General features: G+C 52.1%; 8 protein-coding genes across 8 annotated transcripts; 2 read left to right on the top strand and 6 right to left on the bottom strand.

Moving 5' to 3' along the window:
• Nucleotides 1-312: 312 nt before the first annotated feature.
• Nucleotides 313-2,606, top strand: N7498_002123 (uncharacterized protein; the record flags this gene model as incomplete). Its single annotated transcript, XM_058449185.1, has 4 exons — nucleotides 313-1,333; nucleotides 1,387-1,807; nucleotides 1,866-2,160; nucleotides 2,214-2,606. 4 exons carry the CDS (start codon nucleotides 313-315, stop codon nucleotides 2,604-2,606), a joined length of 2,130 nt encoding a protein of 709 aa, XP_058311529.1.
• A 585-nt stretch (nucleotides 2,607-3,191) lies between these two features.
• N7498_002122 (MFS general substrate transporter) lies at nucleotides 3,192-3,660 on the bottom strand (the record flags this gene model as incomplete). Its single annotated transcript, XM_058449184.1, has 2 exons — nucleotides 3,192-3,299; nucleotides 3,520-3,660. The coding sequence occupies 2 exons, from the start codon at nucleotides 3,658-3,660 to the stop codon at nucleotides 3,192-3,194; spliced, it is 249 nt and encodes an 82-aa protein (XP_058311528.1).
• A 510-nt stretch (nucleotides 3,661-4,170) lies between these two features.
• On the top strand, nucleotides 4,171-4,392 carry N7498_002121 (uncharacterized protein; the record flags this gene model as incomplete). The annotated part of the gene is made up of 1 exon (XM_058449183.1): nucleotides 4,171-4,392. One exon carries the CDS (start codon nucleotides 4,171-4,173, stop codon nucleotides 4,390-4,392), a length of 222 nt encoding a protein of 73 aa, XP_058311527.1.
• Nucleotides 4,393-5,285: 893 nt separating this feature from the next.
• Nucleotides 5,286-8,557, bottom strand: N7498_002120 (Major facilitator superfamily domain general substrate transporter; the record flags this gene model as incomplete). The annotated part of the gene is made up of 6 exons (XM_058449182.1): nucleotides 5,286-6,023; nucleotides 6,075-6,822; nucleotides 7,134-7,774; nucleotides 7,839-8,201; nucleotides 8,248-8,348; nucleotides 8,401-8,557. 6 exons carry the CDS (start codon nucleotides 8,555-8,557, stop codon nucleotides 5,286-5,288), a joined length of 2,748 nt encoding a protein of 915 aa, XP_058311526.1.
• Nucleotides 8,558-9,016: 459 nt separating this feature from the next.
• On the bottom strand, nucleotides 9,017-9,678 carry N7498_002119 (uncharacterized protein; the record flags this gene model as incomplete). Its single annotated transcript, XM_058449181.1, has 2 exons — nucleotides 9,017-9,391; nucleotides 9,421-9,678. The coding sequence occupies 2 exons, from the start codon at nucleotides 9,676-9,678 to the stop codon at nucleotides 9,017-9,019; spliced, it is 633 nt and encodes a 210-aa protein (XP_058311525.1).
• Nucleotides 9,679-10,493: 815 nt separating this feature from the next.
• Nucleotides 10,494-13,340, bottom strand: N7498_002118 (putative PHD finger and SET domain protein; the record flags this gene model as incomplete). Its single annotated transcript, XM_058449180.1, has 1 exon — nucleotides 10,494-13,340. The coding sequence occupies one exon, from the start codon at nucleotides 13,338-13,340 to the stop codon at nucleotides 10,494-10,496; it is 2,847 nt and encodes a 948-aa protein (XP_058311524.1).
• A 2,355-nt stretch (nucleotides 13,341-15,695) lies between these two features.
• Nucleotides 15,696-17,270, bottom strand: N7498_002117 (putative proline permease; the record flags this gene model as incomplete). Its single annotated transcript, XM_058449179.1, has 1 exon — nucleotides 15,696-17,270. The coding sequence occupies one exon, from the start codon at nucleotides 17,268-17,270 to the stop codon at nucleotides 15,696-15,698; it is 1,575 nt and encodes a 524-aa protein (XP_058311523.1).
• A 306-nt stretch (nucleotides 17,271-17,576) lies between these two features.
• Nucleotides 17,577-18,940, bottom strand: N7498_002116 (putative nuclear pore protein (SEH1)). The gene is made up of 3 exons (XM_058449178.1): nucleotides 18,648-18,940; nucleotides 17,756-18,593; nucleotides 17,577-17,703 (listed from the first exon to the last, which is right to left on the bottom strand). The coding sequence occupies exons 1-3, from the start codon at nucleotides 18,855-18,857 to the stop codon at nucleotides 17,597-17,599; spliced, it is 1,155 nt and encodes a 384-aa protein (XP_058311522.1). The 5' UTR covers nucleotides 18,858-18,940; the 3' UTR covers nucleotides 17,577-17,596.
• Between the last annotated feature and the right edge of the window lie 183 nt (nucleotides 18,941-19,123).

Below are 19,123 nucleotides of genomic sequence, written 5' to 3'. Positions count from 1 at the left end.
GCTATTTTTATTTTTTTTATTTTTTGCTCTCTAGACGATAGTGTTCTCTAGATGATGCAGAATAGGCCAGGGAAGATACAAGAGACGGACAGCCTACAATTAATATAGGGAATTGTTCCACCCCTCCCCTCCCCTCCCCCCTCCCTTATGTAGGAATACCTGGAAAAAGCGGGCTGCGGTTGAGCCGTCAACGTGGCGTGACTAGTCCGAAAATCTGAGAGTACTGGAAATTCTGGCTCCCACCTTCTTGAAGTTTACCCAACTGCCCTAGTGCCATTAGTCTGATTAGTAGCAACACTCCGCAAGTTGACAATGGCCTTCCAGCGCCGAAACGGGCAGTTGTCCTCCTGCGAGCCGTGTCGCAAGGACAAGTCGCGATGTGATCACCAAATGCCCGTCTGTGGCCGCTGTGCCCATCGAGGCCAGGCGCCGCTGTGTATCTATCATCCGGCGCCCATGACCAGATACCGGCCACAGTCGGAGAAAAGGACTACTGCTCGTCGTGCCGGAGATAGCCGAACGTGGACCAGGGCCGAAACACGTCAGAGTTACGGTGAGAACGGTGGCCCATCTGTGCTGGAAGCATTCGCGTCACAGGATTATGAAACCGATGTGGTCGTCCAGAATCGCGGTTTGAGCGACGGGAAAAAGTCGGTCCCAAGTGCCCCGGGCTGGTTGGGGCTCACTAGTCCTCAGGGCATCTTCGTCGACTTGGAGTCGGGACTGATGCATGCAGCGCCAGAAGAAGAGGTCATTGTGGCAGAGCCTCGAGGCCCTATACCAGTCGACCCGAACCAGGTGGCATTAGGGGTCCAGGTGCTGCAGCTTCTGGATGACCTTCCCTTGTACAGAGAAATTTGTGAAGCCCGGTATGCCTTCTTTTTCAAGCCATGGGCATTTGGGGGCCCATTTGTCCATGAATTGTTCGATAATATCCATCGATTTCATCAGCACGGCTTACGAGAGGACAACCGAGGCGACATGAATGAGTTAGCTCTAGCGGTATTCAGTAACAGTCGGGCTCCCATCATAGTGCACCCGGACATGAACTTTACGGAGTATATCGGAATGATCGCGCTCCGATGGGAGGGGATAGGATTGCTGTTCGCGATTACAGGGGCCTCCATCTATCATATTCGAGGCGAGCACAAGATTTTTCTCGAGCGTGAAGACGGAAAGCCGGCAACTGATAAACGGTCACTACAGTCGTGCATGGTGACTACGGCAGAGACGTGTATAAAACTCTGTGAGAGCATAGGCATGATCAGTGAGCCCCTTACGTGGCTTCTGTTTCAGCAAACCATCCTTGCCAGTATCCTTTGGGGGAATACCGGTCAGAGATAACCCGGCAGTGGATTCCGGACACCATTGACTGACAGTGAGTAGACTACCGAGCGTGGAAGATGCTGGGAGATGCGTCAACGATGGCATTTGCCCTCGGGCTGCACCAGCCGGATCCAGCGGATAAGAACGCGCCATTCTTTCTGGCTGAATTGCGCAAAAGAGTGATGGCGGTCGGGTATATGGTCGACAAACAGCTGGCGACGGTCCTAGGGCGCCCACCTCGGATATCGCATCGTTATTGTGACCTTCTGCTGCCATCGGATCTCAGTTACGCAGAGATGATCGCTGATCCACAAATGCGAGAGGCAGCACTAGGGGAATTGGACGCTAGTGGATGGAATCGCCAAGGTCTATTGTCCAAGGCCGCTCATCCGCGGGTTGGGCTATTGGTCGCGATGCTGCAGGAAAATGTACTTGAGGTCACCTCCTGCGGCCAAATCGAGAGACTACCACAGCGAATCGAGTGAGTTTCCTCAGTGCTATGTGATACGCTTTATTATCAACTGATCGATTCTTGGAAGAGAGTTATGTGACGAAAGTCTGCGGATTCGCGAGCAACTCCCGTCCTTCCTGCAATGGAAACCCAGCAACGGCTCAATAGAGCTATCATCAGACGAGCTCGCCGTACAATCAATTCACCTTGACTTTCTCTACACCGAATTTCTACTGTATCGTATCTCAGTGAAGCGCACTGGGGTTGGATCCGACAAGTTAGTCCGGGTCGCGCATGAGATCCTATCGACCATCCTGGATCGAATAGCCGACATAGCGAAGCCAGACAGAGCTTTTTCTGCCATGGTGCCTGTAGATTTTTCTGTGCGTCTCCTCGAGTCTGGGCCTTCTTTATCCTTACACTGATCCGGGTACAGCTCTGTTTCTACGCCCTGCCCTGCGCTGGGGTCCTCTCAGTGGAGTTGCTCCGTCACTCCCAATCCTCGAACGATCCAGCCTTATCGACGACCTTCAACTTACCACGCGTGGAGATCATCCAAAAGCTGAGTATCTTTGTGTATTTCTTGGAGACATACGTGCCACCGGGGCAGGCGAATTACAATATGTCCCAGCAGGCACGCCGGGTGATTCGCAATATTCTAAACGAGGTGCTGTCTTCTCCTCAGCCCATGCCAGCCAGTAGCAGTCCGACGCGCGCCACCCCGGACAGGATGGACGAGACTTGGCTGTCGGCGGGGGATGGATTGGAGTTCATGTCGTGGCTGGACACTTTGGACTCAGGCCAGAGTCCATGGTGGAATCTGACTTAGTATTTCTCCATGTGTAGACGCGGTGTATCGTGGATAAGCATCAATTACGTATAGCTACACACATTGAAAATTAATAATAATACTAATACTAGTCACCGCGATGCCGAGGTTCGGCACGACCTATTATTCGCGCGTTTCCGCCGACTAGCTATACCAAAATATACCTACCCTAACTAGAAAGGAAGCTAGGAATATAAGAGGTAAGCAATGCTTAGGGAGTTCGGTACCGTCGTTGCGCTGCTTGAGAGCAAGAAAGACCTGGACGGGCCACGCGGTTTGTTAGTACATCGCTTCGTTAGGCCCAAAGGAGTAGGGGAAAGAATAATGCGGACTCTATCCTTTAGTCGGGCCCCGATTTGAGTGCCTAGTAGTAACCTATTCCCTATAGAAATATAGTTTAGGCTTCCAATCGACACACTCTCGTCGTAGACATCCTGCTAGAGGGCTAGGAAAGTGGCAAGCATAAGATATATTAATCTATAGAGAAACGCCATATAGATTCCCAATGCTTAGATAATAGCCTAGGTTCTAAGTAGTAGGAATGGCCGCGTAAAGAGCTAGGTTTCCAGTTTGATTTCGAAGCTTCTAGGCTTTTAATTTCAGTAGATATAGCTCGTAGGTTTCCCTTAGGAAGAAGACACTAAATATACCCACGAGCCCATTGATAATCGACATAATATAGAACGTCCACCTCTATATCGTATATTAGGTGATAAAACCACCCGCGATGGGACCAATGGCTAGTCCGAAGAGAGGTACTAGACTATAGACCGCCACTCTACTGCCTCTTTAGTATACTGGCTATATATCTGCTAGCATGCCATCCCCTATCTACATAATATAGGCCAAATTAACCCTTTTGAACATTCGCGCACTTTCAAAGCCCTCCGTGCAACAACGAGGAATGACTTACCACTAACGGACCACTGCCTCCAAAGCCACCGAGAAATCGGAAGATGATAATCTGCGCGGTGGATTGGCTAAAGCTTCCGGTGATGTTAAAGATCAAATATATCAAGTTTCCCAACTGTAGAATCCGGACCCTTCCGTACATCTCTGATAGGGAAGCGAAAAGTCACGGTCCCAGACCTCACGCCAGAACAAAAATAGAGAGGATCATCTCCGTCACGATGGTGCTTGTTGTCCCAAATTCCCGAGCGATGCATCCACGGCCGGTGAAACCATGGATGGAAGTAGTTGTTTAAACTACTTTGTGCCTGGCATTGAGCGCTTGCCCGGTGTTAAGGGTTCTACTCCGGACTCCGGACTCCGGTCAATGTACATCCCCTCGTTGTGGAACTCCGGTTAGTGGCATCCGCTCGTTGGCTGAACTCCGGTTTTTGTATGATCATACGGAGTCCGGAATGCTTTAGACACTACTTGGTTTCCACCTGGGAATTTGCAGCTACCGGAGTACACCTCACACGGTAGTGGACCATTCACACGAGAAACATTTCTGTGACTATTAAATAGTCCGTTCTTGTGTCAGACTTTCTAAGAGAATAGTTCTCGCCTGTCTCTCTATACTTGCGGATGACTAGGTTTCTTTCCTTACTCCATCAATATGACTGCTCTCAACACAGTGATGAGACCCAATATTCCTTTGCCACGCGACTCGCTCGTACAGACAGCTCTTGGATTACGGAAGTTCCTCACCCGACACATTCGCAAGCTCCAAATTTCACGGTCGAATACAACTGTACAAATTGACTCTGCCTCAATCTTTTCAACCAACAGCAAGGCCATGACTTTGGTAGCCGAAGAAGGTTCCAAGTTGCATAAGTAAAAGTGGTCATAACTCTGCCCGACAATATGTACGCTCCGTCATTCCTTATAATACTGTGAACATGTGTCCCATTGCTAAGAACGGCCGAAACCCGCAGTCAGTTAGTTGAGCTCCATGGTTGAAAGCTGCCTGATTGGATGTCAATTCTCCTGAGGGGCTCTATGTTATCGGGAAATTCTCTCATTTTACTGTCATGCAGCTTAGAAAGAGCCCAAGGTGGCCGCAGTGTGGATAGTTTCACTCATTGATCCCATGTTTTTATAGTCTGTGCGTGTAATCCATTCACCTCGACCCCTCGCCGAGGCGATGTGCAAGCAATCGCAACTATATATTTTCAGATGCCTGTTGAGAAATATGTTGAGAAAAGAAGGGGGTGATCAGATGAAAGGATGATGGACGTAGAAAATGGTAGTAAATTCTGATAATCTTTTCCACTCATTCTCAAAGGGGATATAAATTAGGAGCTATTAACGAAGTCAGGGAGCTGCTAGATGATTAGGGTATATTAAGAGGCGTAGTTAGAAGTATACAATCATTGGATTATATACGAAGAGAGCGATTTTATAGGCTGAAATTGTAAAGTCTTACTATAAACTAGAATTGTATAATTTATCTAGCAGAAATATTAGTAGCCTAAGAAATCAAGCAGAGAGGGGGTGTGTGTGGAATAATGCCCTTAATATAACAGGTCATTAGAACCAATTGAACAAATAAACACCTACAAGGCAAGAAGAAATGAAATGTAATCTATAGATTCCCAACCAACGCCAAAAGGTCGCACCGCGACTTATGTCATATTGTCATCAAATTCCATTTTATAGAAGTAACCGCAGAAGGACGGAGGGGAATCGAAGGATATAGGAAAAGCAGAGAAAAGAACAAGGAATCAGAATCTATTTGGATCCCCAACCCCTCAGCCTCATGCCCTCCTCAATGGCAGTCCAAATACCCTCCACAATCTCCCGGTCCCTCCACCGTCCGCCTCCATGGATACCACCCTTCTCGTCCCAGCGCTCAACGGCAAAGCTCTCCACACCACGGCCCCATCCCTTTACCTGCGCTGGCACTTCCTCGCCGCGCCAGCCGACATAGATACCTGTTGCATGCTTGAAGAGCTCGGGCGGAGACGACCACTTGTACGATTTGAACTGCCATGTTTGGCCGGTCGTGAAAACAGCCACGAGACGGGACCAGTACTCCGGCTTGAAGTTGGTTGTGCCGTCGACGAGAATGAACTTGGTTGGCTTGGGGCCGCGGCCACCGGTTGCCGAGCCAATGGCTGCGGCATTGGGGTTGGACGGGTCGGCTTTGATGCGCAGTGGCCGTTTGAGTTCCATAAAATTGGCTTCGGTGGACATGCTGAGGGTGGGGTGGTCTGGTGGCACGAAGATGCCGTCTTGGAGGAAGGACTTGATGTTCGACATGCGGATGAGAGAGGAGGCGGAGGGGGAGAGGAGGATGATTGGATCCGGACGCGAGTTGGATTTGCGGGACGATGGCATTGAGAGTCCTGCTGATGGTGCTGGAACCATTGATGAGCTCTTGCTGCCTGGTTTGGCGCTTGCTTGGCCGGAGCGGTTGCGGTTGCGGTCTAGGAACAACTCGGCGCTCTTGCGGACGTGAGAGAAATCCTGTTGATACGCAATTAGCTCCGTTGTAGGCTCTCAAGGCAATCGACTTACTGTAGGCTTAATTCCCCGCAGCACCGTATTCCGATCTCCGGTCTTTCGTTCTCCATTATAGATCTCCTGCAGCCGAGGATCAATCGGCTTCTGCGCACGACCACCCGGAGCACCGCCCGATACAGCGCCAACCGGACCACTGGGCACCTGTGAAATGCCGCCCGTCGCACCGGAAGCAATCCCAGCTGACGCATCAGCTTGAGCTGCACCAGCGGCCGCGGCGGCCGCCTCGGCGGCAGCAGCAGCACCCTCGAGAGGCTTGATGTGGTCACTTCCATCCGAAGCGCCCTCGAGCCAGGTAATGAGGTCGAGACGTTCGAGGAAAACAAGATTCTGTACCTGCTCCTCTCTTCCCTTTGATTTGAGGGCTTCGTTCAGCTCCTGCGCCGAGGCAAAGTATTCGGGAATAGCGACATCCTTCTTCTGCCACGCGAAGAAGATACTGCGCAGGTCGACAGCCTCTTTCGTTGCATCGGAGACAAATCGTGTTGTTGTTCCCAGCGGGAGTGCCTGAGGAATTGGCTGTGCGAAGTAGAGATGTGTCGCATGAGCTAGGTCGTCTGTCGCATTTTCGTCGGTGAGCTCAGACGAGGTCGTCGGCGTCGGGAGGTTGCCGGAGGCGATGGCGCGCCGGAGTGAGAGGAGGGGGTCTTGGAGTGCTGGGTCGGCTGCCGACATGATGGTGATGAAGGGAGCAGCGCCCTGAGAGAAGCTGCAGTAGGATTGGGAGTTCGGCCAGAAGTTGCGCCTGGAAATTCGCGGGTGCGCGATGGAAGGTCGATGCACGTGACTTGCGAATGGTAGTCCGTTTTTTTGTCGAACAATTGGAATTGCGAGTTACTATGAATTTAGATTTGTTTAATCTATGAGGATGAAAAAAACAGCAGTGATAGTGTTCGGCAACTGATTCTTCAAAAGCAGCCTAGTAAAGATTCGTTTCGTCCAATCCTGGAACCAACTCAACACGTACTACGTATCCCAGAACTGATATACCGCCACATCCAGCTCCAGGCACCCAAAAAGGCCGTAATTCCGGTGAAAATAATCAAAGTCCCATACTGGGTAGCATATCCCGTCGCACCATCCGAGCCATGCGGGTCACTCACGGATCCCTGGCGGAGCAGCAATGTACTCAACGGCCCACTCACGACATTTCCAATACCTCGACCACCAGCAAGCAGGCCGAATACCAAACCAGTTTCTAGGGATGGAGAGGAGTCATGTTTGATCTGAGTGATCACTCCCGACCAGGTGGAGCTGAACCCACCTGCGAAGAAGCCATAACTGATAGAGAAGAGAGTAAGTAGAGCAATGCCAGCATGAGACGATTCATTGCCAGCCATGCCCCAGAAGAGGAACACGGATAATGCAGATCCTATTGAGGAGAGTAGGAGGATATTGGTGACTTCGAAGCGATCACAGAGCATTCCCAGTGCGATGCCGCCGAAGACGGAAGTTGCGTTGAATAGTGAGACAAGCATCGTGCCCATCGTTTCTGGCAAGCCGACTGTCGTGGTCGAATAAGAGGGGAGATATGTCGAAGGGAGGAAATATCCAAAGCTTTGAATAATGTTGCCGGCCTGCAGCATCCAGAAGGTAGCCAGTCGTAGGAAGCTAAGGTCCAAGCGTCGAGGCGAGGAGAAGGGCGACACTGGAACCCGGGGTTTCATGAACGGCAAAGATAGAACCGTTGATATGAACTGTAGTATACTATGAGTATTCGATAAAGGCTGCAGATTAGACACCAAAGCAGGGATATAATACCGTGATAACAGCCCAAGCCCGCAAGGTCGCACTCGAACCAAAATGGGACAGGGAAGCATTTGCCACAAAAGGCAGAGCAACTCCGGTGATGCTTTTTGCAGCCCACATCACGCCCAATGCAAGACCCTTCTTGCGCACAAACCACTGATCAAGATACAGCGAACTCGGGCTCCAAAGGAGCCCATTGCCGATAGCGCACATCACGCCCTGGGTGGCGATGAGATGCCATACTTGCTTCGAGAAGGAAGAAAGAATCGACCCGCTCACTGTGATGACCAGACCGACTGGAGCACAGTAGGTTTGCAGGTATGGATACCGGGTCAGCAAGGTGAAGGTCACCGGTGACATAAGATAGAGAATGCCCTTGCAAATCAGCGTGGAGTCGTGTCAACAATTCGAGAGAACGTACACTTGACGTAGTTCCAACAGTTGCAAGACTCCCCTTGTTCCCTTGGAGAACACTGTGGGTGGTGTAGTACTCTTGGAAGATACCGAAGACAGTGGAAAAGCCTAGTTGTGGCTCAGTTGTGTATACTTCAGTCTTCCACGGGTTGAGGCTCACCCCAGACTGGCAGTTGGATGAGACAACATGATGCCAGCATCAACCAGGCAGCTTTGCCTCCATCGGCCGATGGCAGTGCTAGCTGCTCGATCTCGAACTCCTGTGTTTGGCGTGACTGGGCCTCGTTCAAGGCGAAAGACTCATCGGAGGCGCTCATGGTGGCGCTGCTTCATATTCTTTGTTCCCAAAACAATGATGTTAAAAATGAATCAAAATTCAGACAGAGAGAGAATGTGGTACTTTCAAGCTCGACCAATCCTTTGACTCATCGAGAATTTTGCACCGCGATGACGATGCAGCGGACTTCGTCCCGACGTTTCTCGGGAAAATGCGGAGACTCGGAGACCGAGGAACGTGGTTGGTTCAGACGAGCCGCGTTTGGGCATTGGACGGTAACTAACTTGTTATTTTCTATTTATTTAGCTTTTTCCTGTCGCGCATCGTTATTACTATCTAGGCCCAATGAGTTGGATTCTTAGACCGTGGACCCTTCTATACCGGGAATCCATACTCAGACCAGGGTGACATAAGACATGCATTTTATTTTAATGTTATTTTTCGGTTGCATAACAATACCTAGGAACCGACGACTCGAGCACATTGAAGCAACTTTTGACTAGGCCGTTGAGAAAAGCCCACTCATTGCAAGAACCACAAGGGTCGACCCTTGCTCGCCGTTCACATCACCGACATATCCCAGCTTTCCTTCACCGACATTCGCCATCGCAACAGGACACGTCGTGGTATCGACACTCTCCGGGTCAAAGACCATGGACTGTGTAGTCGAATCACTCGTGGGATTATACCATGACAGACTGGGGTCCACCCCTTTGAGGAAAATAGCTTTCTGGCTGTACGACGGCTGCAAAGCCAGGGTCACGTCGCGAGGAATGCCTTGCCGATTCAGAGAGACGGTGGTGCGATGATAGCCGGCCATTTCCCATGGAAGTCCAGCCTTGGCGAAGAATGATTTGATGTCGGGGGGCTGACACTGGATGAAAACCATCCCATACAGATGACCGTCCCGCCATTCCGAGCATATTCGAGCACGGCATCCCAGAGTGATGCGTATTTGGGCTTGCTGAGAGCTCCATCCGTTAAGAAGACGGCTTTGGGGTTCTCGGAGAGGACTCTCAGGGAAGCATCTGGCTTGCGGGTTCGTTGGAGTTGCGCTACTTTTGAGAATTTGTGTATGAGATCTGCGAAGACCTCGTCTATTTCAGGCATTACCTTGTCGAGGGTAATGAGTAGAATGCGGGGCTGTGCTTGAGCCGCCATGGTTGCTTTTGGGACTCGAGAGAGTGTTGGTAGGGGAAAGGACCCGCAGGATCGAAGAAAGGGAGAGGACGGTGGGAATTGAACGAGAGAGTGTTCAGCCAAAGAACGTTCCAAAGTTGAAGAGTGTCGATGCTCCCTCATCGCGGGGGAGCTTGTCGGAGATCCGACCGCTAGACCAAAAATGCCAATGGCACTTTTCAGTGTCATATCAGTCATGCAATGTCAGTTCTGACAGAGGTAGATGGTCATTTGATGGTGGACGAATAGTACTTTGAAATAGTAGCATAGTAGCATCTTTGATCGCAATGTTCGGTACATCGACAGGTCGTGGAAGAAGCCCCCGTGCTCTCAGGGCAAACTGGCCTTACAACGACGAACGAATATACCGCGGTGTGGGATGATTGCCTAGATCAAGTTTTACCATAGGCAAGACGAAGAAAGGTAAGTGAAGAAAAATATCAACATATTGTTCATACAAGCTATCCTGTACCATCGAATGGTAAGCCATATCGAAGGAGAGAAGAAAAAAACTCGGTACATAATTTCACAAATCATGAAGATCGAGGATCACTGCACTGGGGCAGCCCTGTCGAAGTTCCCTAAACCGATTCCTGGTATTTCCGTAACCATCCTTCCCATATCCATTGACACGCCGAGTGCGCCTCGAAAAACAAAAAAGAGAACCCATAGAGTCCGAACGCCGGGCCCTCTCAGTAGGGGCCGAATCAAGTCACGCGAGAAGAAAGATTTTGGGGTCGTAAAACGTCAGTCCAAAGGTTTCGGCATCCGCCATTACCACCCGGAAGTAGAACAAGTCATGATGAGATGGAGGGGATGTGTGGTTGCGTCGATTCAGGGGCGTCTTTCATCGCTACATCAGGAGATTCCAACGACTCCTCAGCCTTGGCGTCTTGGGACGCCTTTGGGGGAGTCTGGGCACCGTCTGCAATGGCCGTTGGTCCTGACCCTGGCGTTGAAGGCGATATCGGTGGAGCCGGAACCGTTGCCGCCTGGACATGAGACTTTTCCGAGGTCGGAGTGGTCGTCATGGTATTCCTTCGGTTGAGATAATCACCGAGGCTGAGCTTCTTCTTGGCAGGGGTTGATATTGGTGCAGCCGAGACGGGCGGGGGCACAGTGGCATGATGAGATATATCGAATGTGATGGGAGACGGGAGACTTGCGTTGGACGCAGCTCCAGGGCTGGCCGCGAGAGGAGGAACTGTGGGGATATTGGATGGAGGGGGCATAGTGACGCGGAGGTTGCCGTGGTCAACTGGCGTGATAGACCCTGGAAGCCGGGTGTTGTGGGCGAGAGTCGATGGCCACGGAGGAGGAACGGGCGGCTTGCTGGGATCCTGATTACCTCGGAGCGAATCAGACTCGGCATTGGTAGAAGCATCCTGCATCTCTACATCACCAGGGCCGACCGGCGTCGAGGGCTTCTGCAAGTTGTCCGCGTCGGCCATAGTGAAGTCAGACTTGTCGTGACCAACAATAGGAGATCGGACCGTGGCAGGAGACGAAGATCCTGCCGGGGCCACGCTATCAGAGCCTGCTGAAGATAACTGCTGTCGCGCAACCTCTTCAGACCTCATCCGATCCATGCTGAACCGCTTCAGGAGCCGCAGTGTCATCGGGACGAACACGGAACGAGTGCGTGGTGATGGGCCGGGAATTGACGGTTCATCAAGATCACTGAGATCCGCTTGGATCGCGGCGTCCACGTACGTGGGGCGGTTGAGAGGAGAGCGGGTAAAAGGTGTATTAGATCCGGAGGTCTTCCGAGGTGATCCATGACGACCGACGAGGAAAGACCTAGGTGATAGGGCCGTAGTGGGAGAGCGAGAGTGGCCGGCAGTATCAAGACGGAGTGACTTTGCTGACCGCGGCTGAGAGGGAAAGTATCCGGTTTGTGTGGAGCTTACCACTCCATCTGGTGATTGCGCTGATGGCCCGCTAAGGCGTTTCTTTTTCTTTTGCGTCGTAGGGCGATGCTCTTGCTGTTCCAGTTGCTGGAAGTGCTTTTCAGCGTCCGCAATCTTGCGCTTTTCACGGGTGGACAACTCCGGGAGCACAGGACTCATGTCCCGGCTACGGGGTTGTCCACGAGCAGAACCCGACGTGGATCGAGATTCCGCAGCGATATCATCATCCTCCGGATGCTTCGTTGTCTCACTTCCCGCGCGACTCATGGATGCGCGACTCATGTCTCGTGGCGATGCGGTTGACTTGGTCTTGGCCTTTTTCCGCTTACCGTTGGTCAGTTTGGCACTAGACTCGGGTAGTTTAGGATGCCGTCGGCGATCCAAATTCGCGAGCAGACAGTTTTGAGGCGATTCACACGCACAGCCTCCAAAATTGGCGAGTGTGTTACTAATGCAAATGGCCGCAGCCTCGGTCGCACTGTCGCCAGACTCCTGCTTCACCAAACCATTCGATGACTCGGACAACTGAGCATCGAGATACCACATGATTGTAATCTCGGAGTTGGCAGGGATATCCTCCTTGGCAACGAAACAAAAGTGGTACTCGACATCGTTGGTGATGAATATTTTCATTGTGACGTTGGGACGACATGACCGACGGGTGTAGCGGAGGACACTCCCTTCGTGGCGGCTGTCAATGTAGAGGGGGAGGTGTGAGCTGAAGAAGACGAATGGTTCTGGATGCCGCAGCTCCGGCCAACGATTGTTGGGATCAAGACAGTAATCGTCAAAAATGCCGACCTTGCCGGTGATCTCCCCCACGATTTGATCTTTCTGCACAGCGTCCTGGGTCTTCACGATTTTCCAGGTCGGATTCGTCCCGCCAATCTCGAGGCTGGAGTCCGTGATAACGTCGGTGGTCAAGGCTGGCCAACGCGAACGATCCAAGGCTGCATCCGACCAGTTGAACGTATTCTCGGCGCGCCCATTGGTGACGCGCGCTAGAGCCTCCGGATCCTTGACCCACGAAGCGGTATCGCCCACTAGACTCACATTAACAAATAGATTACTGTCCATGTCCACATGTTCATCGTCTCGGTCGTAGAGGTGAAGGAATTCGTTGGAATACAGCGGGATGGAAGGGCCGGAAGATTTCGTGGGACTAGGAGCGAGGGAGGTAGAGGAACGTCGTTTTCGGGTCTCCGAGGGGAGGGTCGGTGTACCAGTTAAGGCGCTGACGGACGCGGATGAGCGATGGGAAGTCTTGGTCTTCTTGGCCGGGGGCTGATCGCGCGCCCCTGACTCGCTTCGCTGATAACCAAATCCATTCACATCGCCCTCCTTGCCCTTCTTCTTTGGAGCCTTCGCACTCGGTCGCTTTTTCCGGTCCCCGTCCTCGCTCTGCTCTTTGACTCTCTTTTGCCGCTGGCGCTCGACAGCGCGGCGGTGGTCCAACGGCCTAGGCTCACAGTCAACGCAGTTGTGCACATCAGGTACCCGCTTGTCTGGGTAGTAACAGATGATGTGCTGCCACGTCTCACACCCTTCGCAGAATACCGTGCTACCATCATCTTCGTCAAACTGACAGATACACTTGATGGTGTACGGCTCTTCTTCGTCGGGGGCGACTGAGTCTGAGATGGCGCCGTTGGCGAGAGGTGAGCCTGGAGGAGCGGGAACCGGATACGGATCCGTTGTGGCGTGCGTGATGGCGAGGGAGGAGGTATCTGTCATAGTCTGACAGATTACCCCCTCTCGGGAAACGGCAAAATGGTGTATTTGGGTATGAGGATGGCGTGTCCGAGCCGTCACCATTCAACGGGCATGTCAACGACCGCTTTCGCAGGTTATTCGCTGTAAGTCCCACCTTGTCAAAGCCAGACGCGTTCGGACGGGAGACCACTCAGCGAGGGGAAGTCGACGATTACGGCCCAAGCGAAACCAGCATGCGAGTCACCGCCACAGACACCCTTTTACTGAAGAACCGGATCGATCCCGATGGCTGCTGGATGGTTGAGGGCGGATGGGTGAAGGTGGAAAATCCTGGCCGAATGCGCCAGCCCCGTATCCAGAAGGGTGGAAGGAGGAGGGTGGCGAAAGTACACGCGAGAAAGCGTGTACTAGGTAATAGGAACCGAGGCGATTCGAGATAAGGGTGGTGAACCGGCGCGATTGCGTGAGAAACCGTCAGAATCGACTAGGGAGGAGGGCGAGTCGAGGGCGAAAAGGGTGAGCGACGGGATCGCGTGGAGGGAGGAAGTTGGAGAGGACGAGGTGTCAAGATGGTGAGGAGAACGGAGGAAACGGAAATAAATGAAATGGAGGGAATCTGAGGGAGATAGGAAACGCGCAGAAAGAAAAGGAGAGGAAAAAGAGGGTGATTCGAGTTGGAGGAGGAGAGGCGGGCCTAAGGCAGCGAATGGGCCCCGAACAAGGAGGAGCGAAAGAGGACTAGCGCCGACCGAGTCGCGCTGAGCCTGCGACGGGGGCAGAGGGTCGACCCGAAAACAAAAAACCGGGCATGCTGGGGATCACCTGACCGGGGTACGGTAATGGTAATGGTAAAGTACGCTAGCCCCAAAAGGGACCAGCGTCGGGAAGACCTCGTCCGGTGGGGAGTCACGGGCCAGAAATGCTTAGGGGAGTGAATGGGAAAAGGGTACGATAGCACGGCGAATAACGATGTGGAGGGGGTTCCTTTGTTAGTAGGTTAGCATCTAGAATAACGTTAGTATCAATATAACAATGTGATTCATCCTGATCGTTGCATCCCGGTTCGAGCAGGTTCCGAAGCACATCCGGGTTTCCATGCACCCCCAGGCAGTGTGACTGGGTGACCTGTGAGATACATAGGTACCACTGTGACCCGATAGAGGACAGGTTATTGTTAGGAAGCACAGATGAAGGGATATGGATATGGTTGGTTATCCAGGGCCTTCAAAGAAGCTGTTCTGTAAGTAGAGAGCCCTGGAAGAGCAAAGACTGGCCAGAAGCATTCCGTGAGGCCAAATATCCAGGGGAAACAAGCCATGTAAGGAGCAGATAGGGTGAGATGCGGGTAGCAGGTGCCGACAGAAGATTTATGAAAGGGGGGAAATTCCGCCCACGGGGTCAGGGGGGAAAGTGCAAGATAGGGTTGAAGCAAAGAGTATAGAGCGGAACGTGGTCCATGGGAAGAAGGTAGATCAGCGGGAGGAAGAGTAGATGGGGCAGGGTAGGGGGGAGCGTGGCGCAGATGTCGCGAGGGGAGGGGGCCCGAAAGGTCATTTTGGTCCAGGTGTAAGGTAGAAAAATTCCTCAAGCCATAGGTGTAGTACATAGCACCGGATGTGGGAACTCAAGAAACCTGGGAGCTTGGGAGCGGTTGGGAGGGGAAGAAATGCCCAAGGTTCGTGGTAAAAGGGGGGGATGCTTGGGGGATCCTCAGCTGGTGTGCGATATTATTATCCCAACCGTGATTTGGTGGCCTTTTTTTGCCACTATAGAGGACGCTGGTGCGCAAGGAACAGGGCTAATCAAATCAAACCGTTAGTCGATCACCAGGCGGACACGGAGTAATGATACTGTATGGCCCACCCGCGTTCGGCCCGCCCGCTAGCAGTATCGCTTACCTCCCACTTCATAAACAGCGCTGTGACTGGCAATCACATTTCAGCGTGGTCTGACATCTCTTATCTGGACGTGTCGGTTTGAATTGTGGACGCGAGGCCCTCCAACCCCCAGTGATGCACAACGTAGCACAAGCGCCGATACGAAACAACGGAGAACGTGGGGTATCAAAGATGCAGATCAACAGATGTTCAAAGAGAGTCTGTCACGACCAGAAGAAATATTTGAGGGTGGTATGGTGGTAAGGGTGGAAGTGTTGTTGTGGGGAAGTCTGTACCACCTTGAACGTACTCGGGAATTTCCAGACAGCGGTGACAAGCAGCGCCCGCGACAACAGAAAGTAGTATAAATAGGGATAAGAAGAATACACGCTGCAGTCCAAACTCTACAGATACATGGAACCCATCCCACATCTACTGCTTTAACCCTGCTGAGCATCTTCTATGCACCACTGCACCCGCTGCCCAGACTCGACATCATTCACGCTTCCACGGCCAATGACCAGACTTGATCCATCTCGAGTGCTGATGCATTATTTGATGAACCCCGCCTGTTCTCCTGGTCCTGACGGCTGGGATAGCGTGCCGTGAGATGATCGGGGTCACTTTCGCGCAGATACTCTTCCCTCTCGTGAGTGCGGTAAGGAATCAGATCCTGAAAGCGATGGGAGAGATATACAAAAGCGAACATGGGGAAAGTGATATAAGCAGCGACGAGCCTGCCACCTTTTGTTCCAGGCCGAGGATCTGGGAGTGCGCCGGTCATCCCATTGGCCATGATGAGGGCAGCACTGGCAGCAAGTCCAAAGTATGTGCCGAACGGTTGGATGCCAAATCGATATACGCTGGTAATTCCGCGCAATCTGATGTGCCTTCGGTAGTAGACATAGACGGCGCCCGAAATGAGCCAGGATGCGAAGCCGGAGCTGGTGATGAAGAGAACAAAGTAGTTCGCCACGGTCGAGCTGGAAATCGCAACGGATATAAATGCGAGAAGGGCAGGCAGAGCGGAAGCCGTGACGGCCACAAAACGCACGCCATATTTATTGCGAGCTTGGAAAATTTTGGGCCCATGGCCAAGTTCCGACATGGCAACCAGTGTATGTGAAGCCAGGAAAAGAAACGATCGACCAGAGGCGACCGAGGATAGAAGGATTGATATGGTTGCCATGACTGGGACAATATGAACTTTCGCCGTGTTGAGCCCAATTACGAATGGAGATAAGCCAGCTCCAGCTCCGTTGTTCGTTAGCAGAGGATCGTCGTATGGGGCCATCACGCCCATGGCCAGCGAACTCAGGATATACGGAAAGACGGTAGTGGCGACGTCAACGGCGACCTGTTGTGGCAGCCCAGATTGAATATCCGGATTCAAGTTTTCGGTGACTTCTGACTCGCTTGGTGCTTGAGGAGATTCGGCACGATGAACGATCATTTCGGGGGCGAGGGTGAAGGCCACGGAACTGGTGAGAAGACACTGCAGCAACCCCAAGCATTTTCCCATTGCGCCCTTAACCAAGTATTCGTGCATCGCACCAGGTTTTGTCCAGTACTGGAATCCCCACTTGTCGTGTCCAGTAGCGCCTCCAATCCCGATAGACAGAGACAGAACGAGAAGACAGATCGTTGTGCCGATCTTGATTTTGGTGAACAGCTGCTCAGACCTTCTGAAGAATCGTTCGGGGAGGTAGTTGAAGCCAAGGACAATGGCCGTGATGATAGACAGCCGGATGGCAACCGTAGCGCCTGGATTCCACAAGCCGAGATTCACCATTGCAGTCGTAATCTCGTAAGGAACGAACATGGCCAGAGTATACCAGCGAAGAAAACCGGCAGCGACCCCCATACTAGGCGTCATGTATCGGAAAACATTTGTGACCAAAGTACCGTGTTGAGAGGGTGTATAAGTGGCGACTTCAGCGGCAGTCGTGGCCATGAAGTAGGTTAACAGCGATAGGAATATGTAGGAAATGAGCAGTGAGGCCGGGCCGCCGATGGCCAGGGCCTGGCCGGCACCGATGAATACCCCAGTCCCGAATGTAGGACCCACGGCCATGTGCGCTATCCATATAGATAAGTATGGTAAAAGAGTGGCGACCGTCAACAGGCCGAAGGATATCGTGATGCTCATAATCATTGACTGAAGGAATCCAACAAGATTGCGCTCTGGGACCGCAATCGCACCTGCCGCATCGCATATTTGGAACTGCCGCAACAGAACTCGATCCAATATAATCTAGTGATGGTGCAATAGTAGAATGTTAATATTAAAGGCATTAAAATGAAGTGAAAGGGTATCATTTGAACTAACTGGCAGAAGGGACAAGAAATGGTAGAACAGGAAGGGGTCTTGGTGTAGAAGAAATAGGAAGTAGATACACCTCATTGAGAGCCCATATCCGTCTCCGCAAACTCGAGCCACTCGCCGGTCAACGATTTCTTCCAGAATCGAACAACGCCATCGTCGCCAGAGGAAATAAGAGAATCGCCTAGAGAGACAGTGTTAGCGCATATAGCAGTAACTGAAAGACTACAACTTACCTGCGAAAGAGAACTCTACTTGCCACACGTCCAGGTGATTACTGTCGATACAAGCTACCTGCTTGAAGGAGTGCCGAAATTGGGAGTCTCCACTTGCTGGACGGTTGGAAGGCGAAGAAGGTACGCGGGTTGCGAGAGCAGAACCGATGCCGGATTGCGACGTTGCTCGTAATGATGATTGCTGTTGGCGTCGATCTTCCTTTCGAGAGTTGGGGTTGTGGGATCCCTGATTCATAGGTATTGTATAAACCTCGAAGATGCGGACCAAGCCGTCTTTACCCCCACTCGCAATAAGATCGTAGCCTCGGACAGATCCATTCGCCCAGGAGATATCCCTGACGAGACCACCGTGCCCATTCAATTCAATGGCATGGTAGAAGCGACGATTTGCATCAGTGCGATATACCTTGACTGTGTCCATGGCCGCCACAACCAGCGAGAGGCTCTTTGGATCGGAGTCCGGCAGAAGGGTGTGTGTGATGTCGGTGGGGTCATGGTGAAACTGGACCCTAAAGCTTGTTTCCTCGCCGCGTTCTGGCGCAGGGCACACACGAAACTGATCAAGGGTCTGCCAATCCGCCAGACTGTCTGGGCTGACAGGTTCCATGACCATCAAGTAGCCATCACGCGTGATCAGAGCAAGCCATGACTCCAGGTCAATATTTCTAAAGTCCAAGGACACGAACGGGTGTCTCTGAGGTGCCGTCATGCGGAAGATGGACCTAAACCGACGGCCCGAGTTGGGCGGCTGCGTGACATCTTCCTGCCAGATTTTGAACTTCATGTCCTCACCCACGCTGCCGATATGTTGACCCGAGAAGGGTCCGTTCCATGTGGCCTGGAACAGTAGTTTAGCCTATATTCAGCCACGCGGTATGTTTTTGGGTCTTACATCGCGAATCTCCGCGTCGTGGGCTCGCCAGGTATCCGTCAGCTGCCATTGACCATCTTTCAAGTCCCAAACTTTCATACGATGATCGGACGAGGCCGTGACAATGCGGTTTCCGTAAAAGTTGAACTTGGTGACAGATACCAGATCTCGGTGGCCAGCGTCGAAGTCAGCAAAGCCGCCAGCCATCTCGGGGTGCTCCACTGCCCCCATCGAGATCAGATCTTTGACTTGGCTAGGTAAAACCAGGGTAATCCGTCAATGGGCCAATGATGCGGTTTACCCACACGTATGCATGCTGTGACATGAAACAGAGGTGTCTCAGCGTCCCTGCGGCTTTCCATTCTAAGCCGCCATCATCACGGGACACGATCTCGCCGCCCGCAAAGCGGTGTGTCACCACGGGCAGAATCGATAAGCTTATCGTGTTGTTTTCGGCTTGATGCCAGGTTGCGTAAGCTCTTACTCCTTTTGAGATA

The sequence above is a fragment of the Penicillium cinerascens genome (assembly GCF_028974065.1).
Source record: "Penicillium cinerascens strain IBT 15544 chromosome Unknown contig_1_segment0_segment0, whole genome shotgun sequence".
Lineage (NCBI taxonomy): Eukaryota > Fungi > Ascomycota > Eurotiomycetes > Eurotiales > Aspergillaceae > Penicillium > Penicillium cinerascens.
Note: the sequence above shows the minus strand (reverse complement) of the source record. Positions and strands in the feature narration are given on the sequence as shown.